This window comes from Aspergillus novofumigatus (assembly GCF_002847465.1).
Source record: "Aspergillus novofumigatus IBT 16806 chromosome Unknown P174scaffold_6, whole genome shotgun sequence".
NCBI lineage: Eukaryota > Fungi > Ascomycota > Eurotiomycetes > Eurotiales > Aspergillaceae > Aspergillus > Aspergillus novofumigatus.
This window is the reverse complement of record NW_020194279.1, coordinates 1153898-1176859: the sequence shown is the minus strand read 5'-3', so window position 1 is coordinate 1176859 and position 22962 is coordinate 1153898. Positions and strand designations below refer to the sequence as shown.

Sequence of the window (22962 nt, the reverse complement as noted above, 5' to 3'; positions counted from 1 at the left end):
ATCTCAAGCCACTAAGCCCACCCTGGTCAAAAAACAAACACGCAGATTCCTCGCTTGAGAATTCATTTCAATAGTTACATCGCCCTGCCGTCGGTATCTCTGTGCAGGACTACGAGAGGTACGGAGTACTGTTACCTCTCTTCTGATTGACCACGCCCCGCAAAGATACTTCGCCTGCATTCATCACGAAAGCCTTCGCTATGCTATTGGAGATGAGTGAGACTCTACCTACCGAATCAATGGAATAAATGCTCATTTAACGCGCAGACTTACTTTGTGGATACTACATATTTACTCTTTCAAGCACTTGTCCTTTTTGAAAGTCGAAGATTCGCCTGCGGTAATTCCTCGATGGGATTTGGCAAGCGACCTCCTAGTAACTAAGGTAGTCTTCGCTTTTAGGATGTCTACAGTAAGTACTAGTGTACCCCTGTCAAGCATGCATCAACCCTGGAGAAAAGATTTATGTGTTTATTTTGCCTGATCCAAAATCAATCAACGCCAAGAGGATATGACACCATTCCAGTGTCGTAAAACCAAGCAACTCATGACGCATAACTCATAACCCGAAATCGTTAAGCATGATAGAGACATCACCCGCGTCCAGTAATAGTCTTGGAGCTGCGTGCCAACTCAATACAGAACTCGCCCCATTCGCTTCCTCCAGGCGACGGTAGGATCTCCTCGGCAATCGCCTCCTCAAGCCGCTCCCCATAACGCCGACGATACTCGTTCTTAACCTGTTCCAGGTGCCGCGGCTCCCAGTGCAAACGGACCAACCGGGAGATCAGAAGTTCGGACCGCTCCTTGCCCGAGCGAGTCTCCCGGAGAGCTTGGTGCAACAACAGAGCATCGCGCATGGGTCGGTTGATGGCCCCATTGAGAATATGCGCCAGTGTTTCACCCTGTCATCAACCAAGTTAGAAGACCATGAGAAATACTTCGGGGAACTAAAAGTGGAGAAACGTACCACAAGATTCTGCGACTTGGCAATCATTGCACGAGCAAAGTTTTGGTTGTAGATCTTCTCATAAGCGCGGAGCACCTCTCGCAAGTGTGCGTCGCTCCGTCGTACAATAATGTAGATCATTGCGGTCTCGCCCCCATGTCGTGACATCAGAGCCCCATTCAAGTCACGAACGTCACGCTGGACCTGATTGGGATCGATGGGCTCACGCTCGCTCTGCCGTGTTTCCTCGAGCGCAAGCAGCACCGCGACTCGAAACTTGTCCGCCTTGAGTTCCGCCTTCATGCACTTTTCCAGGCTGTCCAAGTACCGTGAGTCACGGAAACATTCCTTGATCTCGCGGATATCGCTGTTGCTGCGTCCCATCAGAGACTCGATGAGGAGTTCCCGCCGCGAGGTGCTAGACTGGTAGTAGCAATTGGCCCAGTACGCTTCCGACTCCCAGCGGCCCAGCGCGGTTGCGTAGCATACTTTCCCAAACGCACTGTTGCCCAGCTTCAGCCGGATATGTTTGGCCATATTGATGCCTTTGCCCTGTAGCTTCACGTGACTCTTGTATTCCTTACGCAAGTCTAGCATTTCCTCGCTGGATAGGTGAGGCAGCACACGAATGAGAGCCTTGGTATCAATGTTGATGGTGTGCGACAAAGCCTCCTGCATGGTAATCGCGTCCGGGGCGGGGTCATAAAATGTGACCTTCTTCCGGACACTGCTAGGTGAGATCAATACCACTGCCTGGTCTTGAGATTCATGTCGGCCGTAACGAACCCGGCTGCTGTCACGTTTAGCGCGTTCGGGCTTCAGTTCTTTGCGGTCCCTTTCATCCTTGGACTTCTTTCGCGAGTGTTTCCTCCTCCCGTCCGCGTCTGAGCTTCCGTCAAGTGGCTCAAAGTCAGAGATGTCGTCGTCGAACTTGGATGGGATCACAATAGGCGACGGCATTGGAGATATGGATTGATATGTGCCCTTATAAGGCTCTAGCATGGGGCTTGCCGGTCGAAGATTTGGGTCAGCCCCCGCTACTGAAAGGTTGTTCGCAGAGGAGACAGAATGACTTGCTGGGCGGCCAGTGGTCCGATTCCCGGGCGCTATCTCGATAAATCGCTGTTCATTCTCCTGACGAGTGGCCGCGGCTGGCTTCTGAAATTGTGGAACTGCGGAGTATTTGGCCCTAGTAGGTTGGGGTTCGGCTGTCGGAGCTTCACTCGGTTTGGAGAACTGGGGTGTCGTAGAATACTTATACGGCACTGCGCCATTCTTGGAGCCATATTTCACATTTGGATCGATATGGGCGTATTGAAAAGGTGCAGGATTAGCGTACACTGGATGCGTATTTGCATCGCTTGATAAAGCGCGCTGATGATTTGGAGAGCTGACGGCCGGTGCATAAGCATTGGAGACGGAAAGCGGACGACCGTTGGGAGGCGCGTATGGATTCTGCTGCCCTATATTCGCATATTGAGGCATTGGAAAAACTGGAGCAGTAGGCGCACCAGTCATCTCAGGGTAGGTCGACACAGGTTGCGGAAATGCTCCTGGGATCGATTGCGTCTCGGCCTGTGACGACGGCGGCACGAAGCCCGGTCGTTCGCACTCTGGAATGGGGGCCCAATTTGACTGCGGTGCAGAGGACGTCGGAGGATAGCTAGGCTGGAATTGGCCATACTGTGACTGCATGGCATACTGGAACTGTCCGGGTCTGGCATAGCTGGGATGATGGCCGGGAATGTCCTCATCTGAAGCATGACGGGAACGAGACGAATCCTGCTTGGCAGGAGGAGCGCCATTGAGCGCCCCAGACATAACTGGGCCATCTACACGAGGCGAAGACGCACGCGTTGGCTTTCTGTATCCGTAGAAATCACGCTCCAGATCGCTAGGGACATCGCCGTAGGCCAGCGCCTCATCTTCCGAGTCCGAGTAGGAGTCATCTGAGTGACTCTCATACCTCACTGGTCGAAGGTTTGGCGACCGCGCATAGCTCTTTCTGTCATCGCGCCTTGCAGTCTTGCTTTCCCCCGAGTCCGATTGGTAGTAGTGGTCGCGACATCGCTCGCCGCGCAGATATTTGTGCTTGCGATCATCCCGTTCTGACGCCGAGTCTGGGACATCGTATCGAGAATGGCTTCGATGACTAGCGATTGAGGTGTTGCTGTCTCGGGGCCCGCCGGATCTCGACCGCAGATGGTCGCCCCTCGCGTCGGTAGCAAGATACTTTCTCTCCGATGACCTCGCAGCGTCGGGAGCGGTAGAGGGTAACCGGCTGTCGCGAGATTTGGAACGATCGCGGATGCGCCCGCTCGGAGACTTGGAACGACCACGCGACCGTGGGTCATTGACTTGCAGTGACATGGTTTCGACAGACGCTGCGAGAACCCAATTATAACGGCAGGACAAGCAGAAGCTCAAAAAGTAATAGAACACCGCAGGATAGGAATAATGGAGCAATAAGGTGGAAATATAGGCGAAAGAATTGAAAGAGTCAAGGTCTACAAATCAGCGAAAGGAGGGTAAGCAGATTAGAAATGTGAGAAAGAGAGAACAGAAGAAAGATCGGTCAGAGACTCAGAACCCATAAGCGACTCGAGCGAACCGCTTTCTTTTTGTTACTGGCCCGAGGCTGAATTCTACTGTGATCATCGGCGGTCGCGCCAAAGTCCAGCTGAACAGGTCGAAGCTGAGAATGGTAGGAGTCACACACAAGAGCTCAAGGGTGGTCTGGTCCCACGCTGGAATTCGCGGGGCTGGTTACAATTCAATAAGCATGCTCTGCGTTGAAGGTCAAGAGGGAGAAGAACATCAAAATCTCTCTTCTCGTTTCCAGTACTTCAATCATTGCTACTCTTAGAGATACGCGCTCGTTTTGCGCTGCCTGTAAAGTTTGAGCCGCACTCTTTGCTAAAGCTCAGCTGTACATCCTGTCTTCTGATGAAGGCGCCAGGATGTGTGCAGTAGTATGCAGCAGATAACAGAGAATAACCCCCCCCCCCCCCCCCCAGCTGCAACGAATCGAAATCAACTCCAGATCATTCAATCCGCAATGCACACCAATGATGGTGCCATAAAATGACCCACAGTTGGACTAAGTCAAACAACCCCTTTTGCAGTCTAGTGCCTCGTATGATTCGTATCTAAGTACCGATCTTACCTACTCAAGGAAGACTGATTGGTCTACGAAAGGGCGATGAAGTTCTGGGCAGGTTGGTCAAATTGAGCTTTTTCTTCAGCCTTGCCATCCACAGTTTCGGTTCCGTCAGGAGTGCGAAGTGGAGCACTAGTAGTTATATCTTTTGAATTGCGACATCATAAAATTGATAAATATCGACTTCATCCGAATACGGTGCCAAGAAGACCTACCAGTGAGAATGGGCAAGTAGCGTGAGGTTATTGAAGGGAGACAAAGAATAACAGACCAGCTAGCCAAACGTTATGAATGTCATTTTCAAGAAAAATGATGCGGAGAAGAGAAACTAGTTCTGATTCAAATGGGAATCGGAAATACACCGTCTGGGAGGATTGACAACCAGATCTGGAAAAGAAAAGAAACAAGCATGATGGCGCCATATGCTCGTGGTATTCGGTACACCGCTCGTATTCGGAATCACAAGGTACCAGGTCATCAAAAGTGATATCACAGAAAACACGCAAGTGGTATAAAGAAAAGGCAGAAATTGGCTGCAAATGGTAGAGCAGGAGAGAGTAATCGACAGTGTGGTTTTGTATCCAGATGAGCAACTGCAAATGCTGCTCATCCCGATCCCGGGTCTCTCAACGAGTGATTCCGGGACGGAGACAAATAATTCGCTCCGTCTGCGAGATTCAAACAGTTCAGTGCGCGAGGAAGACATCACACAAGGGTGTCCCAACCAATGGCGATTGTCGAGAACCTGTAAAGAGCAGAAAGAGAAAGAAATGAATACATTTGCCAAGAAAGGAAATTGCAAGTCAAATGAACACTTGATAGCTTATCACACTTCAAACCACCAAAGGACGCAAGTAAGCGGATCGATGTGTGCGCCGGAACCTCAGGTCGTCTCCCAACGAGACAAGAAACCGAATGACTGTTCAAAGGCACGAATCAAATCTGCAAACTCCAACTTCCTACCGTGTTCGGCGGCCGTCATGGGAAGGACCCATTCGCCCACTGTAAATCTTTTGCATCGGCGACGCGGAGATACCGTTGCGGTTCAGACGGCTGGTCCTCCAACGCTCATACCAAACAACGCGACTGGCTTCACGGAGTTCGGTGCGCCAATCGGTGAAAACAGAGTCCTTGAGCTTCACAAAATCGCAGTGTGCGGGGTCGTACGGGTTAGCGAAACCCCAGGGAAATTTGCGACCAACTGGCTCGTCCCCAGCTTCGAGGGAGTGAGGGTCCGGGGATAGAATTGAGAACGGAAGATGTTGAGAGGCGGCTTGAGATCCTGAAGACTGAATTGTCTGTTCGCTTCGCTGCGACGGTGAGCTTGGAGTGGAGACCTCAACTTTGCCCTTATCGGCAGGGTCCGATTCCGCCTTGTGCTCCTCATTCGCGTTGTCGTCCGCGTCAGTTCCCTCCTCATCCTCGTCGGCGCTTTCTGAAGACGTATATTCGTCCTGGTCCTCCAGAGTCAGAATTTCGAGAGGGTCAATGTTCGCCTTCTTTAAGCTCTGCCAAACCGCCTTCTTCAGATAGCTCATGTGCGCTGTGGTGATTGTATCGGCCTTGCTGATGACAGGAACAACAGTGGTCTTCCCCAAGACAGTCCGTAGAACTTGAATATCGAGGAACTCATCCAAAACTCCAATCACTGGGGTATCTGTGGCTTTGGATGTTCCTTGGGAAGCGCGTTCAGCGGCAGCGATGTTCTCATCCAGACGCACAGGATCAAGAAGCAAGAAAGTGCAATGGATATGTGTATCCCGGAAGCCGGGGGACCGAATTACTTTCGTCTCCTCGCGCAAGGTCTCTTCGAATTTACTCTCCAGGAATCCGGTGACACCGCGCAGTTGAAGGTCCACGATATTCTTTTCCAGTCCCTGAGAGTCCCACAGGGTCAAACCCACACGCTCACCGTCAAACTCGGTTTCAAGGTAGTGAGAGGTGAAGCCTTCGTTGGCAGGTGAGTGGCGTTCGTATGCTTCGACTTCTTCTGGAGATCGAATGGGATGCTTGTGTGGCGGCATAGTTAAAGATTTCCTGAGAAAATTCAAGAAGGAGGTCTTGCCCGAGTTGCGAGCACCGATGACGAGGACACTACTCAAAATGTGAGCACATATTTCCAAATCCACTTTTCACGCGATGGTGCTACTCACTTGTAGGGTGTCGGGTCCTTGCGCCTCCGCATCCTGCGCGGGTTGTTGACCGTACTGATAGCACTGCTCGCATAGCTGTAACGTCCACGGTGGGTCATACTCTCCGTACGCGCGTAGGGATCAACTGCCTCTGCAGAGGTACTCATATTGCTGCGAATGGCAAGGTTGTGATGAGAAGCAATTGTCTCTTTTGACGGAGTGGGAACGCTGTCGTGCTGTCCGTCGCCCCCAAAAGTCTCGATGACCGGCGTCGGTGCCAGGTCGGGCAGACGAGGAGGGAATTGTGGCATGGGCTCGCGTTGCCGGCGAAGCTCCTCCTCCTGCGCCTGCGGTCTTTTTTTGCTTCTGCTTCCCGACGGTTTTCTTTCACTCAGCGGCTCAGTTGACTTTGCACGACGAAGAAAACCTAGAGATGATGCACGACGTTGATCTTTGAGATGACCGTTACCGTTCTCTGTGATGGGAGAAAGTGTGTCTGAGGAAGGCTGAGTCTGCCCAGGAGTCCGGGGTCTCGAAGCGGTTGCCATTCTTATTGGTGTTGATCCGACAGGCCTCTTCCTAATGATCACTGACAGGCTGTGATTCAGTTGAAAAGTGGGGAATCTGTGAACGAGGAGTGTCTCAGATATAGAACTTCTCACCAATAGTGGGACGTTTCACCAACCCTTTTATGTTACTTCAAAATGACAGTGGTTTGTCCCTGATGTAATTTTAGATGTGTTAAAACTGCAGAGGCGCCTGCAGAGTAGATGCTGTATGCAAGTCAGCCAGAGCAATCATCCGAATCGCGCTTCTGCTACACGATAGGAAGTTGTTGGTTCATCCTTTGAATTTATCGAACATTTTTACTCCTATTTCAGACCGACGTCACTGACCTTGTATCAATTTGGTGCCAATTGACTCTGTAATTAGCGTGCCAGTGCGTATTTCTCCACGTGGGAAATTGATTTTGGCACGTTCTTGTCGACGTCTCTTGCCTTGCAGCAAAGTTTGTCGTAAACAATACGGAGTACAGGCCGGTGAAATGGCGTCTCTGAAAGCAGTGCCAGGTCAGAGACAAGATGCACTGATCGGAATCCTCTGAGAGCCAGGATACACGTCTCCAAGAAGCGAATGAATGAATGATAAGAAACCCAACTGAGTAGGGATCAGGAGGGTTCGATTTTAAATGACGTCCACCAGCCCAGCAAGTGTTTTGTCGAAACCAGCCCCAAGTCTCTGCTGCAGGAGGGAAATATGGAGAAAAGAGCGATTGTAAGTTTTAACAAGAGATTTCGGATTCTGCTGATGAAGCTTCCTCCTTTAATCTCGAATTTTCCTTTTGGTTTTTTCTTTTTTTTAGGATTTTTTTCTTCGTTTTTGTGTGCCTTCCTTGAGGTCAAAACGAAGCGGATGATACCTGCTCACAGCGTCCGACTGATGCGGCGCTTGGATAGAAAAGAAAGATCCAAGAGAAAGAAAGAGGGTTGGAAGGATAGAAAAGAGAAAGGAGGTTTACAGGACAAGAATGAATTGAGATGGAGCAAATCGACGGCGCCCCAGACTGATGATGATCAGCCCAAAAGCACAGAGCGTGATAACGGTCTCTTCTTACCAAAAAGGCTCCCACCTTAGATAGTTACCTATCCGCTCCTCTTTTGTCCAGTTCAGAACTCTGGGTTTTGCTCTACAAGCATGTACAAAGCTTGCCATTGTTACTCTACATTTACGTCTTCAATCATCCTCTAGATAAGCCCTTTGGTTGTCCAGCGCGTCTAACTGTAGTTTTTTACTTTTCTCTCTCTTTCAACCAGCTAATGTCATTGAGGAACTTTTGAGCTCGACTAGATTCAGGGGCAGTAGATACCTAGCAAATAATAATCTCACCAGGGGCTCGACTTTCGAGCCTCCCCACTCAGACGAACCTACTGGCTAAGATTTAGGTTCCGTTGTTGGTCCTGGACTCGTGGTCACCCTCGTCTTCGGTCTTAGTGGCTGAACTGCTGGAGCTTTAGCTTGCTTTACGGAGGGGCACATTGACTGAGCAATTTCATTCGTGGCTAACTAGACTAGGTAGCAATCACCAGCAAAGGGCATCTGAGAACATTCAGGGGCCACGGCAGTCGAGTATGAAATGACAACTGAAAATGACGGTTGTTTTCAGATTGTTCATGAAGGCTCCATAAATCAGAAGTACTCCGTTTGAAGAGGTGAGCGTTGTTACGAGCCACCACCTATACTTGATCTCTTTGATGCACCCACATCGCCAACGTTCATGCAGGTTGATCCATCAGATGGGGGACACTGTTGATTACCGTGACTATGTCTGGGTCTGATTTTTCTCGCTGTATTACTCCGTTCCTACCTAGTCAGGGGTCATTGCCTTGTCTGGTTTAGCTTGCCAAGAAACCACGCAATCCAGGAAAGAACAGCCAGGAGACATTAGGTCACGTGGTGCAGGGCTCTCCTCCTTTCTAGTCTCTGAGGGGAAGATTATTATTATGATCTGTCCAGGAACCCCAAACCCCTCTCTGATCCGAGTGTTTTGATTTTGATTCTGGTGTCGGGCCGGAACAACAAAGGCTCCTTCACACGGCCTTAGGCCTTAAGGTCTCGTGTATGGATCAAGCGGCGATGGAAATTAATTTTACGACCATGGAATAGCGCTCACTGTTCCGGACGCCCTTCGAATACTACCTAATTATGCCTTACCATTGACCATAGGAACCACGACGCAACAGACATCGAAATCTCTTCCAAGGCGATGAGGAATACTCGGAGAACCACATTGTTTGGACTGTGAAAGCCGCACATTTCTAGAATTGGCGCAATTTGCACTTCAGGCGCAAATCTGTTCCAGATCCCCTGTGTCCCTGTTGTCAAGCGATCGATCGCACCTAGCGGTAAATAAACAACCGGCAAGCTATCTGCTCCATAAAAGATATTCAGTCTTAATCTCCGTAAGTAAAGCATGCTCACATTTCGTGATATCACATGTTGTGTCTATGCAATGCCCATTCTACTATATACTCTGGGGCGTAATATAAGTGAATATCTTGGGACTTATGCAATCACAATCTTGGCCATCACAGCCTCCACCACGCCATAACAATGGGCCCTGAAAGCTTCAACTCTTTGTCTCCACAGTTATCAAGCTTTAAATCCCGCATTTCCCTTGCATTACCGATCACTCTTGCTCTACTGATGCTGTTCTCCATACTCGAAACGGGATAACAATGCATGGGTTGTCCGGACACACTTTGTCGCGAACAAGCTTCTTAAAATTCGGTCCATTTGGTCCCCCGCTGTACTTCTTCTGACCAAATAGCTCAGGCCCACCCGGCAATGCATCATCTCCCCACTGACCATTGAAGTTCAACCAGTTAACTGGATAACTGGGGTCATAAGGCCGAAAGGTCCTGCTGTCGGAATCATAGCTATATGCATAGGCGCTCAGTACGGGATCCCACAGCAACCCGCGGTCAGTGTGGTCAACAACAAATCCGGCGGGGAGATTGAGATGGGGAAGCGTATGGTCATGATCGCTGCGCACGGTTCATACTCCTTAGCATGCGCCGTCAGTCATGAGGGTTATGCGTTGGTCTACTCACCCCGCCATAACGTAAACAGCGTGCGTGCCTTTTGCCGAGTATGCATATGGCCGCTTGCCTTGTTTCTCAGTTGCGTCGTACGTAAAGGCTTGTCCTCCAGCATGCTGACTATACCAAATCGCTTGGGGGCTCCCATTCGAAAATCGGATCATATTGTGCTCCCTATGTTTCATGAGCTGTGCACAAACGCTGATGCTCTTTCGGCTCGACATACCAGTCCCCGACGTGGTCACCAAATTCCATGCCCAGGACAGTGTTTCCTTCGTTGTACCTTTTGATTCATGAGTCTGCCACGATCATCACCGAACATATTGGCCATGACTTACGCATAGAAGTAAAAATAAAAGGCGTCCACCGTCCCATTGTTGTGATCACGAATGATAATCGTTGAGGAGATGGCGCCGTTTGTCTTGCCCTGTTGATCTGGAGCGGTGCCCTTGAACCACGCTGGCTGCGGAGAAGCGTTAATACCTTCCAGGGATGTCAAGTAAACGCTTGTGTTGCCCAGACTGTTCAAGCTGTCGAGGTTATCAAGAGTCAAGGGTGACTGCGCCCCTTGGATCGGTTTATGGTCAACCATTGGCGTAGTATGTACAACTTGCTGTCCAATGTCGGAGGGCATGTACGGATCTTGGCTATGCAGCCATACAAGAGGCGCTACGCCGTTGTCAGAGCTCGAAGATCATATTCAATGGCTGCAAACACACGTACCATATTCCAGCACGAAACTCGGTATGTTTGTTGCCGCGAGATCTTTCATAACAGTATCTGCGGTCGCGACTGCTGGCTGTAGCATATTCCACGCAAAAACTAACGTCCATATAGCCCGCATATTGGTAAGACAGAGGCAATCAACGGTCTAAGTCTAGATTGTGCGCAATACCCAGTCATTGGTTCAAAATCATTTCAGAGAGGATAGTCATGAACGGCAGGCATTTTATAAGTCAGAATGGGTGCCGAGAAGCCAGGGCTGAATGATCATCAGTCCTCAGGAATTCGCCGTCCTGGCCACCTCTCAAATCTAGAGTACATATTATTTCACGCTGGAGTTGAAGCTAGAGTCAGATTCTGCTGCAGCTGACAGACCATGAGAACAGCCAGGAACCATCCAATCAACCTCGCGTGAAGACCAGGCGATCTGAGCTGCAGCTACAGTCGTCCGTCCATGGCTTGTGTCAATAAGTGGCCATGGGGGGTCATTCCAGGGCGTAAATAAGCATGGTGCGGGTGATGCAGTCAAGGATTCCAACCAATATTAGGTTGATTGTGATCGTCCAGTCACGCTGGCCTCGGGTTACATTGTGAAGGACCCTGTGATATTGTTGGTCAAGACGGCTGATTGATTGTGAGATGCTTGACTCAGTAGTTACCGTCGCCGCCACTCAAGTCATCAGATAAACTAGCCAGATGACCATCTATTCTCAGAAAGTTAAGGGTTGTATTACTGGGCTTCACTCACCATTTCGGCGCCTTCTAATTCAGGGTTAATCTTCGATTCAACCCAAGCGATATTAACAGGCAGTTACTATAGCGCCTTTGCTTTTGATATTTAAAACATAAATAGCCCTGCAAGCAGTTCTACGACAGCTCAACACAATTATCGTGTCCGTGAGGTCGTCTTGCCTGGCCGTTCAGTTCTCTGAATTGTTCCGATATTTACAGACCAACATGAGGATATCGATCTATACCTTTCCAGCGCCCTGCGCAGCCTCCAGCTCTTTCTTCTTCTCCGCCTCCTTCATCTGCTTGAATACCCGCAGATCTAACGGAATCCTCTCTCCAAGCCATGTAGCACGTTGCGTATGATTCCGTTCTTCCTCTGAATCGACCGTGTTTGGGTGGATCAAGGCACTCAACGGCCCCCTATTGATAACTAGCCAAGGTACAAACGCACCGAACTGGGCAGGTGTGAAGACGTTGACTTCGAACATGGCGACCGGATGCGGCCCTACTGGTCTGTCGAAGAAGGTGTAAATGCGAAGCTCAGGGACTGCATACTGTCAGTCATTTCCGTTCTTTGACTTGGAGGTAACCGGATTTTCGCAGAAATAGGATACCAGGGGAGAATAGCCCTTACATTCGCGTCTGATTCTTTCATGTAGAGCTCTGGCGTATGCGACTTGGTCTGGATTGTTCTAATTAGGGAAGATCAGTTATGGTCGAAGAAGTCATCAATATTTCGAAGGATGGCTAACCTGAAAGTGATAGATATGGATATCAAAACCTCCACGGCGACCTTTAGCGAGAGGGTCGGGGAATTCCTCGTATGCTTTACTTAAGATTCCATGCTGGGGATTCTTAAGGGACTTTCCATCCTCGGCCTTTTCACTATCATAGTCTCGTTAGTTTCCCTGCCTCGTGTCTTATGCAATATTCGGCCTGGACTCAATCCTTCCGAGAAGCCGGAGCCTTACTCCGTCAGTGGTTCGAGGCTTTCATAGCCCTCGAGTGGAGATGGGTATGAGAAAGCGAATTGGTCAGTCATTGCTTGTCAAGACGATAAAGAGATACAAATGAGTAACTGCGTGTAAATGTTCTATGTTTCGTTCGTTCAAGAGTCTGCGCGAGGCGGCGAGTCTCTCAAAGATCTGGTGATGAGACAAAACGACAGGACCGAGGTGGTTGTATATATAATAGAGGTGAAAGTTCCACACTTAATAATGCAATTACCAGAAATACGACGGGCATATGATGACTGACAATTCTGATTGACTAGCTCTTAGAAATTTGAGATGCCATGATGGAGAAATATGGTGCAATATCCCTGGTACACTCTGTTGTCTGTAATTCCGCACCCTGACAAAGCCGCGGAATCAACATTTATCTTGTGAGATGGGTGGATATTAGTTGCACAACTGGACAAAAAGCTTAGATATTACATTGATTTTCTTTTACATGTGAGTAAAATACATATCTGCAACTCGGATATGGTCAGACTCAATAATATGATATTAGGTTTGTCATTGTGAGCTCGTATGCCCTCAATTTGCTGAATGTAATCATGTTATATTTTGACAGGTCACCACCACAACTACAGTCCCAAGTAAAGGAGGCTCAATGCTTAAATTCTTAAATTCATGTTTATAATCATACAGAACGAGCTAACTTGTCCATAACGCCCGGCTTGGATGTATGCTATTCGGCCCAGCCATACCCATACAGAAATACTCCAACGCCCATACTCCGGTTGCTGCATAGAACCCTTTCCCTGTAAACAATGCTACCACGAAGCCTTGACATCGATATGTCCATCATCATTGACAAACTTTCCCCGATCCCATTCACGACCCTCACCTTTCTTTGACCACTTCACATCTTCAAGACTGCCTTCAACATCACCACCGCCTGTCGCTGTTTTACTAGATGTGCTCTTCCATCGATCAACGACAGCATCGTTGAAGCCCGCTTCTCGTAGTCGTTCCACACCCTTTTGCTTCCAACGAGCACGGTCGCGGAGCGCCTCGAGGGCGAGCCCCCAATCATCTTCCTCTGTTGTAAGACCTGCAACAGGACGCCGGGAGGGCCCTTTTCGTTGATCTTGATCGTCGTCTTCCATGTGGACATCCAGGGTAGGATCGTAGTCAGGAGCAAAGTGAGCGTCGATATTGCTCAAGTTGGCTTTATAGGCGCCCCGACCCCGAGAGCGAATCGCTCCCGAATCGCCGTCGACACCATGCTTAGGAGGTAGTGGTCCCACCAAATCCTCGAGTGGATCAGACTCAAACCCAGATTCTTTTCTCGGAGGAGATGGCGTTCGTCCTCTCTCACGTGCGGTGGTGTGTTCACGTGTCGTGCGATCATCTAGTGAGCTGCGGCGAGCGTCGTATCTTGTATCCTCTCTACCTTTCCGACTCCTGTGTCTGTCTGGTGACGGGCTGCGAGAGGGCGACAATGAGACCGTGCGTCGACGTCGTCTGTAGCGATCGCGAGAATTCGAGGCATGATCATCTCGTGGAGAGCGGCTACGTGAGTATGAGCGGTGGCGATGTTCTTTCCTTGAAGATCGATGACGCTTTTCACCGCTGTCGTCGGATCGATGGGTCCGTCGGTGTCTGCGGGACCGATCTCTGTCCGAGGACGCTGAACGACTCCTATGTCTTCTCCTATGATGGCGACGCCTTGATTCCCAGCTTTCTCTTGTGTCTCTCCGCGACTCTAAGTTGTCCGACGGGCGCCGGGATTGATGAGGGTCGCGTTCTTTGGTATCATTCGCAGAGGAAGACGAAGGTTGGCCCCGTAATTGTCGCATTCGTTCCCTGGCTTCCCTTTCTTCCTTCCGCTTCAAAGCAGCGTTATGACTGTCGGTTTCCTTTATGATATTGCGTAAAAATCTCGTATTCGGTTTAGGAGCTGCACCTGTAGGCCTGCGAGGCGATATACATCAACACCACGGTGATTACAATGGAACTCCACATCAGAAATCGTACCTTCTAGGCAAATAAGCACCCAGTCCATGAGACGAATATTTCATCGAGCTGTCACGGGCCTCCTTGGCTAATACTTCCGCAACATAGTCGTTGCTCAGTTCGTCGTTCGTTTCTCTGGTGTTTGAAGGCATGATTGCGGGCGAAGAAAGGAAAGCGGCGATTGTGCCCAAGGGGGCAATGGAGGTGCTCGTTCAAAATTCAAGTTCTAGCCAGCAGACAGTCTTCGCAACATCATTCAGACGAGAGAAGGGACATAAGCTGAGTGAATTGAGGAATTATAAATGGTTTGTCCATCCGCCCATGGCCTGTGCCAATAAAGCGAGGGCAGTGACTTCACTGCTGGCTGGGGAAGCCGCGCTAAACGGCAATCAAAAGCGGTGTCCCTTAGGATTGTCCGATAAGCTTTTGTTTACTTTTCCGTTAATGTACCAGCCAACGCGCAGTCAAGTGTATCCGTTCTGAAGATACCTAGCATTCTCAGGCAAAGAAGTCTTTGATATTCCAACTCAGGGCTTCAACATAGGATTCACGCATATTGCTGCCAAACGTATCTCATTGAGAAGGGACCGCCTGAAGAATGACCGACCAGAGCCCCGCTGAAACACTCGAACAGCTCCGACAATTGGAGCAAGAGAATGGCGACCTGAGGACTCGTCTCGCCATCATACGCATAAGCGAACCTATCTCTTCTTCAGATGCCGAAACATCCAGTTCATCACCGTCCAAGCGTACCTCTGACATTTCAGCCATCGATAACCCCACACCTGCTTCTCTGGAAGCAGATTTGACGCACTACAAGGTACGGATAAGATAGGTGATTTCAGCTCTGCATATGCTATATCCCCATTATATATTCTCTGACTTGTATGAGAAGGAACTCTTTTCGAAATTGCGCTTTTCCTATGTTGAGCAAGTAACAAAAGAAAAGTTCCTGCGAGCAATCGTGGGCGATCCTCCCCTGGTCGTCGGACACAATGAAAACGTAGAGTTGGAAGCGCAGTTAGCAGAGGTGAAAGCTGAGCTCAAGTCGCGCAAGGAAGAAGTCAGGATCATGATTGAAGATATGGAGAAGATGGGTCGGCATCTGGCGAGTCGTGAGTGCCTTTGCCCATTATGGCACGAAGCGCGCTAAGTATTGCTACAGGATACAAAAAAGTGCAACTACAGATGACACAACTTTCAACACTCCCAGAATCGATAGAGAACCTTGAATCCACGATTGCCGGACTGCGTGCGAAACAGGTCGCCACGATGGGCACGTCATCTTCCCAGAACCTTCCACTGCCAGCGACGCTGTCTCTCTTGGCCGAGCGCGAGGCGGAACTCGCAGCATTAAATCGGCAACTTGCGGCAGTACAGAATGCTCTACCACGCAAGACAAGAGAAGCCGAAGCAATTGAAAGAGAATTGAGTGTACTAGAGAGACGCAGGAGCGAAGCAACCGCACAAGCACGGGAGGCACAGAGAATGAAACAGGAAGGCAAGAGCGACGGCCTCGAAGAGTTGGGCAGGTGGTACAGGAGCGCAGAGGAAACACTGAAAAGTTTAGTGGGTGTTGAGGGATGAGACAGAAGGCCGGATGATTGATGACTGGATTTGTATTATGGAGGCGTCGCGATTCCATAATTCGAGTGTATATAGGCGAAAGCGGTGGTATTCTAAATTTACAGCACAATGGTACAAGTTGGGTCTCGAAATGAAGCCCGTAGGCTATCTAATTCATTGACGTGCATGATCATACAACATGATACGCTATGCTGCAGACACCATGGAACCCCTCATGATTTTTGATTTCCAAAACGAGACCCGTCCGTACTCCTGATTTTTAGTTAAGACATTTACTCCTCGTCCTCCTCAGCCTCCTCACCATCACCGCCAGCAGCGGCAGCGGCCTTCTTGCGCTGGACACGGCCAGGGCGGCCACCACCGTAGGGGGAGGTGAGAGCGAAGTCGATGTGCTTCTGGGAGTCAAGGCGAACCATGTAGGAAGGCACGTTGACGATCTGCTTGCCGACACTGTTGGTTAAAATAGGTTAGCATGATTTCCTTAGCGCTATCGCATGGTGAGCCATACCGGATGTGACGCTGCTTGATCAGGACGCGAGCGTGGTGGATGGACTTGGCAAGACCGAGCTTGTAGACACAGGTCTGCAGACGACGCTCAAGGAAGTCCTCGACACGGAGGGCCAGGACGTAATCGAGCTTCATGCGGGACTCATCGAGCACACCAATGCGGACCAGACGACGAATCAAAGCGTTACCTTCGAAAAGACGCTTGGGATCCTTCTCGTCGAGGGTGAGAAGCTCACTAGACCCGAGTATGTTAGTCACTGCTCTCAATTGTCGCAGGGCTGAGAAAGCGCATACCGAGCAGCACGACGGATCTTGGACAGGGTGAGCTGGACACGCCACACCTCACGCTTGTTGCGCAGGCCGTACTCGCCGACAATCTTCAGTTCCGAGTCACTATCGACCAAAGGTTAGGCATGGAACACACGACTTAAACAGAAGCACGCTTCTGATCAGTGGCCGGAGAGTACTAACAGACGAGCCGACTCGAAAGCTGAAAATCAATTAGCGTTTATTCTGACTTTGACGAATTTTCCATTTTTGGATATATCAGAAATACTTACGACGACGAGGGACCTTGTAGGTCTTGGAGTAAACGCGACTGTAAAGCAGAATCGGTAATTAGAATGATGCGACTTCATTTCGCATTTACCACAAGGTATAACTCACGGGACGGGGGCCATGGCTGCTGTTTGCGCGTTGTCGTGATGTTGTCGAGCACACCAAACTTCACGAAGATCGCAACGTTCAGAAGTTGAGGATGCTCTTTGGGGAGGAAACAAGCGAGGAGAAAGAGTGGAGACTAACCGTGTTGAGGTTAGGGTTAGGGCTAGCCCTGGCGGCGCACCAATTCACCCGAGGACGTTGACACCATCACCAAGTGCGGCAGAAGGAGGCATTTCTTCGTTGTCGACAATTTTTCAACACCAGCACCACTTACACCGCAAAAATGGGTCACTCCCACGGTTTGAGATCGGGCACTCGCGTACGTTCATGCGATGGATTCATATCGACGCTTTTTTCGCGGACTGAAACGGAGCGCTGACGATGGTTGTAGTATGCCTTCAGCCGCGGCTTCAAGGAGAACGGCATGATCCGTCTGTCGACCTACCTGAAGACCTACCGGTACGAACCACAAATTCGGACATGATAATGGAGAGATGTGCGAGCAGGATCTGATTGTTGTTTTCATAGGGTTGGCGACATTGTGGATATCAAGGTCAACGGTGCCGTTCAGAAGGGGTCAGTACAATTTCCGCCCGCTGCAATTACGAGGTGTCCGGAAGGCGCGGATTATGCGTGATTGTGGTGGAAAATTTGAGGATTTGCTTTACTGAAATTTTGGAACAGTATGCCCTACAAGGTCTACAACGGTAAGACCGGTGTCGTCTACAACGTGACCAAGTCCTCCGTCGGTGTCATCATCTACAAGGTTGTCGGCAACCGCTACATGGAGAAGCGCATCAACGTCCGCATCGAGCACGTCAAGCACTCCCGTTCCCGTGAGGACTTCATCAAGCGTGTCAAGGAGAACGCCGCCAAGAAGCGCCAGGCCAAGGAGCAGGGCATCCACCTCCACCTGAAGAGACAGCCTGCCATGCCCCGTGAGGGCCACGTTGTCGAGGGTGTTGCCGCTGAGACCATCACCCCCATCCCTTACGACACCCACATCTAAACGAATGGATATGGCCGATGCGGTTGTTTGGTGTTTCTGGGTTTTTCCGTCTATGGGTGGACTTTGCATTGAGACGAAGCGATAAAAAATTAGGGTTCTCAGATGTTCTGGCACATCTCCAGCCTGCGCATAGATTCCCCTCAATGAAAGAAAAAAAGACAAATCTTTCGATTCCCCCTTTGAAGAATCAGTACGATTTGGATATTCTGGCTCGAACGAATCTCTGATAGGCACATATTGGTCAATCTGCCAGACAAATTTCGCGCGCAATAAGTCCTGCGATATTGCTATTTCTAGGGGTAACACTCAATCAATTGCTCGGGTAGATATTTCGCAGGATTGTGTCATTCCACTAGAGATTCTCCATTCGGTAGGCGTAAGCAATTGTCATGCCGACTGCAACGAGGTAGCATCGACATGAAGCGGCACCTCTACCAGCGCCACCGAGCGCTGAATCAGAGTGGGATTATGCATGGGACCACTAGAGCTTAGGTACATAACATTGGAGCGGTCAAAGAATGATGCTATGAGACCTCATTCTTTGTAAAAATAATCCAGTAGATGTTCCTGCATTAGCCGTTAAAGCGGCGACGGGAAGAGATTGCCAATCGGCAGTGGCAGAGAGTTCCGCCCAGAGGTTCCGCCCAGGCAAAAATAAGCTATCGCCAAAAAAAATTGAACTCGAACGTATCTGTATCATCCTCGTCGCCAGTTACGCCTCCTTATTTAATTCGGTTTGGAATTATCAGCATCACTTTGTACATTACTTCTGAGAATATTCCCTCTTCATGGCTATCACTGCCTAAATGCTACTGCTTTCCGTGTCAGACCGATCTTTGCCGTATTCTCCGTCCCGATAATCCCCCAGGCCTGTTGATGCCTCTATCAGCCACTTCTCACCCCAGCTCTGCGCAGGCGCATCTGGAAGCAAGAGAGTCTGCAGAGACTCTTGGTCAAGATCTAATGCTACAGTCAAGGGAGACTGGCGGAATTCTACCTCAAGGGACGCAGCCGATCACACAAGATGTTGACAAAAAGAGCCAATCGAAGCCTTTCGCCCATTTTGTCGCTGGCGGGTAAGAAGAGATTATAGTTTTATGGTGGTTGAGATGGATCTCGAAGCTAATGCGATAGATTTCCAGAATTGGTGGAATGACCGCCGCGACTCTTACCTCTCCTCTTGATGTCCTGAAAACCCGGTTACAGTCCGACTTCTACCAAGCCCAGCTCAAGTCTCTTCGTGCCGCTCACCCATTGCCACCATCTAACTCGCTTGCTTCACTTCCACGGACCGCTATGATGCACTTTAGCGAAACCTTCCAGATCTTGCGCTCGATACACGTCCATGAGGGTTGGCGCGCACTGTTTAAGGGCCTTGGACCCAATCTCATTGGTGTTGTTCCGGCGCGTGCCATTAACTTCTACGTATATGGAAACGGAAAGCGGATACTTAGCGACTACTTTCAATACCACGATTCCAAGGAGACGCCCGTCGGAATCCATCTGACGGCGGCTGCCGTAGCAGGAATTGCCACAGGAACGGCCACCAACCCAATCTGGCTGGTGAAGACACGCTTACAACTAGACAAGTCTAACGCCGAGAATGGCAAAGGCCGTCAATATAAGAACAGCTGGGACTGTATCAAACAGACGGTGCGCCACGAGGGCATTCGAGGCTTGTACAAGGGACTTTCCGCATCATACCTCGGTGTGACCGAGTCAACTCTGCAATGGGTGATGTACGAACAAATGAAGATGTACTTAGCGCGCAGGGAAGCAGCCAAGCGTGCTGATCCCAATCACATCTACAATGTCTGGGACGATGTGGAGTTGTGGGGTGGTCGAATCTGCTCCGCGGGCATGGCGAAACTGATTGCTGCGGCCGCCACGTACCCCCACGAAGTTGTCAGAACGAGGCTGAGGCAAGCCCCCACTGTATCTGTGGGGGATGGCAAGGTTCAGATGAAATACACCGGTCTTGTGCAGTGCTTTAAGACTGTGTGGAAGGAGGAGGGTATGCTCGGATTGTATGGCGGTCTCACACCGCATTTGCTGCGTGTGGTTCCGTCAGCCGCCATCATGTTCGGAATGTGAGTATCTTTTGTCCCTGCTTGTACAGATGACCAGCTGCTGATATCATCACTTTAGGTACGAGGTGATTCTGCGCGTTTTCGGAACGACTTCATAGATTACCCAGGTTGTCCTCTCTAATTTGGAGCGCAGACAAGATTGTCTTTGAGCGTAAAACTTGTATTATATCTAACCGCCCTTTTTTACTGGTGTTATTATTGACTAGAAGGGTCAACTGCATGTATATGGCGCGATTCTTGGATAGTTGCTGCTTGGCTTGGCGTCTTCACTCTTCTCTCACATTTGATCTAATACAAGGCTGAGAAACCACTTCGTTGTAACTATATGGCGGGTTGGACCGGGGTCGGATCAGCTATAGAGAAGTGTTCTCTAAAAAGAAAGCTAGATTGAGAAGAATAAATATTATCATGCTATAGTCAGTAGCTTCCTTGAAGTTTTGCTCGACATATCTAATGTATGTACGGAGTACTACTACCCGTGAAGTTCACAGTAGCCGCACCGGCGTACAGTGCATCAAGTCATCATATGATTTAAAAAATCTTGCCCTCGTTTCCTCCGACTGACTAGTGAGCGTCTCTGTGTACTCATATTTCAGTATTGCTATATCATCCTCCCCTGCACCGGCTTATTAGATAGATAGGTATCTTGTGGATGTCTGTCAAAAATGAAATATATATCCAGGTACCCCTCCCAAGAGTGGCTTGAACTCCCTGGCGAACGTGCAACCCGTTACGTACACATACTTCAAATTGTATGCAGTAAGAAAGCCTATAAAAAATGATGTTGATGACTCATACCTGTGCCAAGATATCAAGTTTGCCTCATCAAGCGATGATTGCGTTTAAACCTTCTGTTTAATCTACGAGTGCACCGGATTATTCGTGTCTGATCGTCGGTTGCCTAAGTACTCGGCGAGGGCAAGGCTGACAGATCATGCCAGGGACCAGCGGTCAGGCACACAGCGAGTCATGGACCAGAGAAGACGGAAGACCGTTTTATGCTTCTAGAAGGTGAGCTAAATGAGAAACAGAAAAATTAGCATGATCTCAGCAGGGGAGGCGCAGTGAGGGGACTTGGACGCAGTGACCTCCAAGCGCACATGAACACCCAAAGGACTTGTTGCTGCTCGCTGGCTCGAGAATATGTAGGAGAGGCGAAGGAGAGTTTGACGAGGCCAAGCCAGTACTGAAGCTTGCAGCTTATGATTTTCAATTGGCGAATGATTATTCGAGCATCTGCGCGTTTCAAGAATCGATTACCCATTACTGTGATGATCAGTCAAGTGGATATGCTAGGCCAATAGGTAGTGTCTTGCGATACATCCGGCCAGAAGGTAACGTGAGCAAGGTGAAATGGCGACTCATGTTTGGAAAAGCTGTACCAGAGGGAAGCTATCCGTGCCGTCAACAGATAGCTTTGTACACGCTTGGAGCTGTTGCCTTGATTTGGGCCAATATTGCCCTCAGGATGTCCCTGTTGCACCTATTCTGTGCTGTATCATTCTTAACTCTAAAAAAGATGGAAGGAAGGGTTTCTGTATTTTGTCTTTTTATCTGACCTTCTCTTCAACATTATCCCTAGCGATGCGATGCTTCCTATAAGAAGGTCACCTCCCTCCGTGCAGAGGAAGCTATAGCACTCTAACAGGACTCTTCGCTGCGATACACACTATTTACTGAGAAAGAGCTCACCGGTATTGAATTCTCTTATCCTCCTGCTGCAGCCGACCCTACCCGATTCCTGTCTCTGTCGTGTATGATTATCCCAATGTCGACCAATCCAAGGTAGTCAGTCCCAGTTCTTTTCAAACTCTACCTCTCAGTTCGAGGACCTTTTCCCTTTCAGCCTTCTCAGGCTAACTGGGGTTTCTTCAAGAAACCAAATGTCTTACGCCGCTCAGCAACAGATGGACCTTCTCCATATCGGCTCCTGGACACATCGGTATGATATCACCACAGCTCCTCAAGGCATTCTTCGGTCTCCCGGCGCCAGAAATCCATTGTCACCTTTGCAATATCAAAGCAATGATAAAGCTGCTCCAATGCTGCGAGCTATGCTGGATCAGTCTCCAAAAGCAGACCCTTGGTCGCCAGTCACGATGCAACAAAAGCGAAACCAAAAGCCGCCATTTTGATCTAGCTTTCCAGCCTTCTTGTATACTGACATCGGGTCTTCTCCTTTCTATTGCATCTAGTAGGTCTTCTGTTTGTTTGATTAGACTGCTTTGTATTTGAGTGGCAGAGACCAAAAGCATTTTAGATATTATTTATCAGCCCCTAGTTGCTGTCGTTTCTTATACACCAACTTCCCAAAAGATACTTTGACTGACATAAGTCCTCCTCCAACCTATACTTCACCGAGATACCTATCCCAAGCTAGCTTATTTGCTGCACCTTGACCATTGTAGACTGGCTTAGAGTCAGGTCAGCCGTTGCCTGACGAGTCAGGCTGCGTAGATCACGAAACTATCGTCGAAGGATCTCTCATCCGACAATGATAATATATGTCACAGTACCTTGTCTCACCCAGAAACGCACACCGCAATCTATCTTTCGCTCTCAACCTAGTCAGACATCTATTGGAGTTCTGCAGGTCGTCCCGAGATCTATAGTCCATCTCTTGCGTCTCTTGGTCCTTGTGTCCATCCAGCCTTGCACCGCCCCTAGCGAGGTTGTCTCACGCCCAAAAATGCTTTGGGCAGTTTGACTCAAAGAAAAGCCTAAGTAAATAATTACCCATAGTGCCGCATTTAGACGTATAGTCGGTGTAGGGAACTCCTTCTCCTCGGAAAGCGTAATCCTGGGGGTCAGATATGTAGTTCGCCTTTCGGTTAGATTATCATTTCAG

General features: G+C 49.4%; 9 protein-coding genes across 9 annotated transcripts; 3 read left to right on the top strand and 6 right to left on the bottom strand.

The window, feature by feature from the left end:
• Positions 1-401: 401 nt before the first annotated feature.
• On the bottom strand, positions 402-3789 carry anxc4 (annexin ANXC4). The gene is made up of 2 exons (XM_024827899.1): positions 971-3789; positions 402-905 (listed from the first exon to the last, which is right to left on the bottom strand). Exons 1-2 carry the CDS (start codon positions 3317-3319, stop codon positions 594-596), a joined length of 2661 nt encoding a protein of 886 aa, XP_024680315.1. The 5' UTR covers positions 3320-3789; the 3' UTR covers positions 402-593.
• A 1279-nt stretch (positions 3790-5068) lies between these two features.
• aspE (septin) lies at positions 5069-6789 on the bottom strand (the record flags this gene model as incomplete). Its single annotated transcript, XM_024822556.1, has 2 exons — positions 5069-6203; positions 6263-6789. The coding sequence occupies 2 exons, from the start codon at positions 6787-6789 to the stop codon at positions 5069-5071; spliced, it is 1662 nt and encodes a 553-aa protein (XP_024680314.1).
• Positions 6790-9221: 2432 nt separating this feature from the next.
• Positions 9222-10739, bottom strand: P174DRAFT_443706 (uncharacterized protein). The gene is made up of 5 exons (XM_024827898.1): positions 10564-10739; positions 10179-10509; positions 10067-10123; positions 9853-10014; positions 9222-9786 (listed from the first exon to the last, which is right to left on the bottom strand). The coding sequence occupies exons 1-5, from the start codon at positions 10682-10684 to the stop codon at positions 9429-9431; spliced, it is 1029 nt and encodes a 342-aa protein (XP_024680313.1). The 5' UTR covers positions 10685-10739; the 3' UTR covers positions 9222-9428.
• Positions 10740-11415: 676 nt separating this feature from the next.
• On the bottom strand, positions 11416-12591 carry P174DRAFT_443703 (uncharacterized protein). Its single transcript, XM_024827897.1, has 4 exons — positions 12267-12591; positions 12048-12180; positions 11930-11987; positions 11416-11842 (listed from the first exon to the last, which is right to left on the bottom strand). The coding sequence occupies exons 1-4, from the start codon at positions 12335-12337 to the stop codon at positions 11535-11537; spliced, it is 570 nt and encodes a 189-aa protein (XP_024680312.1). The 5' UTR covers positions 12338-12591; the 3' UTR covers positions 11416-11534.
• Positions 12592-12928: 337 nt separating this feature from the next.
• P174DRAFT_410435 (uncharacterized protein) lies at positions 12929-14612 on the bottom strand. Its single transcript, XM_024824239.1, has 2 exons — positions 14280-14612; positions 12929-14216 (listed from the first exon to the last, which is right to left on the bottom strand). The coding sequence occupies exons 1-2, from the start codon at positions 14408-14410 to the stop codon at positions 13073-13075; spliced, it is 1275 nt and encodes a 424-aa protein (XP_024680311.1). The 5' UTR covers positions 14411-14612; the 3' UTR covers positions 12929-13072.
• A 92-nt stretch (positions 14613-14704) lies between these two features.
• P174DRAFT_443701 (uncharacterized protein) lies at positions 14705-15968 on the top strand. Its single transcript, XM_024827896.1, has 3 exons — positions 14705-15078; positions 15154-15373; positions 15424-15968. The coding sequence occupies exons 1-3, from the start codon at positions 14857-14859 to the stop codon at positions 15843-15845; spliced, it is 864 nt and encodes a 287-aa protein (XP_024680310.1). The 5' UTR covers positions 14705-14856; the 3' UTR covers positions 15846-15968.
• Positions 15884-17056, bottom strand: P174DRAFT_443700 (40S ribosomal protein uS4). The gene is made up of 6 exons (XM_024827895.1): positions 17019-17056; positions 16913-16950; positions 16824-16842; positions 16647-16745; positions 16354-16587; positions 15884-16295 (listed from the first exon to the last, which is right to left on the bottom strand). Exons 1-6 carry the CDS (start codon positions 17030-17032, stop codon positions 16118-16120), a joined length of 582 nt encoding a protein of 193 aa, XP_024680309.1. The 5' UTR covers positions 17033-17056; the 3' UTR covers positions 15884-16117.
• A 228-nt stretch (positions 17057-17284) lies between these two features.
• On the top strand, positions 17285-18483 carry P174DRAFT_443698 (60S ribosomal protein eL21). The gene is made up of 4 exons (XM_024827894.1): positions 17285-17334; positions 17407-17474; positions 17544-17591; positions 17700-18483. The coding sequence occupies exons 1-4, from the start codon at positions 17299-17301 to the stop codon at positions 18022-18024; spliced, it is 477 nt and encodes a 158-aa protein (XP_024680308.1). The 5' UTR covers positions 17285-17298; the 3' UTR covers positions 18025-18483.
• Positions 18484-18698: 215 nt separating this feature from the next.
• Positions 18699-20522, top strand: P174DRAFT_393126 (putative mitochondrial carrier protein (Rim2)). The gene is made up of 3 exons (XM_024823581.1): positions 18699-19100; positions 19167-20114; positions 20173-20522. Exons 1-3 carry the CDS (start codon positions 18901-18903, stop codon positions 20210-20212), a joined length of 1188 nt encoding a protein of 395 aa, XP_024680307.1. The 5' UTR covers positions 18699-18900; the 3' UTR covers positions 20213-20522.
• Positions 20523-22962: the final 2440 nt, after the last annotated feature.

Excerpts from the sequence above, each read along its gene's own strand:
- P174DRAFT_443701 (XM_024827896.1), top strand. The coding sequence starts at position 14,857 with ATGACCGACCAGAGCCCCGCTGAAACACTCGAACAGCTCCGACAATTG. Across the intron at positions 15,079-15,153 it reads CAGATTTGACGCACTACAAG|GAACTCTTTTCGAAATTGCG; the intron begins GTACGGATAAGA and ends TTGTATGAGAAG. Across the intron at positions 15,374-15,423 it reads GGGTCGGCATCTGGCGAGTC|GATACAAAAAAGTGCAACTA; the intron begins GTGAGTGCCTTT and ends GTATTGCTACAG.
- P174DRAFT_443698 (XM_024827894.1), top strand. The coding sequence starts at position 17,299 with ATGGGTCACTCCCACGGTTTGAGATCGGGCACTCGC. Across the intron at positions 17,335-17,406 it reads GTTTGAGATCGGGCACTCGC|TATGCCTTCAGCCGCGGCTT; the intron begins GTACGTTCATGC and ends CGATGGTTGTAG. Across the intron at positions 17,475-17,543 it reads ACCTACCTGAAGACCTACCG|GGTTGGCGACATTGTGGATA; the intron begins GTACGAACCACA and ends TTGTTTTCATAG.
- anxc4 (XM_024827899.1), bottom strand. The coding sequence starts at position 3,319 with ATGTCACTGCAAGTCAATGACCCACGGTCGCGTGGTCGTTCCAAGTCT. Across the intron at positions 906-970 it reads CCAAGTCGCAGAATCTTGTG|GGTGAAACACTGGCGCATAT; the intron begins GTACGTTTCTCC and ends GGTTGATGACAG.
- P174DRAFT_443700 (XM_024827895.1), bottom strand. Across the intron at positions 16,588-16,646 it reads AAGATCCGTCGTGCTGCTCG|TGAGCTTCTCACCCTCGACG; the intron begins GTATGCGCTTTC and ends ACTCGGGTCTAG. Across the intron at positions 16,296-16,353 it reads ATCAAGCAGCGTCACATCCG|TGTCGGCAAGCAGATCGTCA; the intron begins GTATGGCTCACC and ends TTTAACCAACAG.
- P174DRAFT_393126 (XM_024823581.1), top strand. The coding sequence starts at position 18,901 with ATGCCTCTATCAGCCACTTCTCACCCCAGCTCTGCGCAGGCGCATCTG. Across the intron at positions 19,101-19,166 it reads GCCCATTTTGTCGCTGGCGG|AATTGGTGGAATGACCGCCG; the intron begins GTAAGAAGAGAT and ends ATAGATTTCCAG. Across the intron at positions 20,115-20,172 it reads GCCGCCATCATGTTCGGAAT|GTACGAGGTGATTCTGCGCG; the intron begins GTGAGTATCTTT and ends TCATCACTTTAG.
- P174DRAFT_410435 (XM_024824239.1), bottom strand. The coding sequence starts at position 14,410 with ATGCCTTCAAACACCAGAGAAACGAACGACGAACTGAGCAACGACTAT. Across the intron at positions 14,217-14,279 it reads GGTGCTTATTTGCCTAGAAG|GCCTACAGGTGCAGCTCCTA; the intron begins GTACGATTTCTG and ends ATCGCCTCGCAG.
- P174DRAFT_443706 (XM_024827898.1), bottom strand. The coding sequence starts at position 10,684 with ATGCGGGCTATATGGACGTTAGTTTTTGCGTGGAATATGCTACAGCCA. Across the intron at positions 10,510-10,563 it reads GAGTTTCGTGCTGGAATATG|CGCCTCTTGTATGGCTGCAT; the intron begins GTACGTGTGTTT and ends ACAACGGCGTAG. Across the intron at positions 10,124-10,178 it reads TTTTATTTTTACTTCTATGC|GTACAACGAAGGAAACACTG; the intron begins GTAAGTCATGGC and ends ATGAATCAAAAG.
- P174DRAFT_443703 (XM_024827897.1), bottom strand. The coding sequence starts at position 12,337 with ATGACTGACCAATTCGCTTTCTCATACCCATCTCCACTCGAGGGCTAT. Across the intron at positions 12,181-12,266 it reads AGCCTCGAACCACTGACGGA|TGAAAAGGCCGAGGATGGAA; the intron begins GTAAGGCTCCGG and ends AGACTATGATAG. Across the intron at positions 11,843-11,929 it reads TGAAAGAATCAGACGCGAAT|TCCCTGAGCTTCGCATTTAC; the intron begins GTAAGGGCTATT and ends GACAGTATGCAG.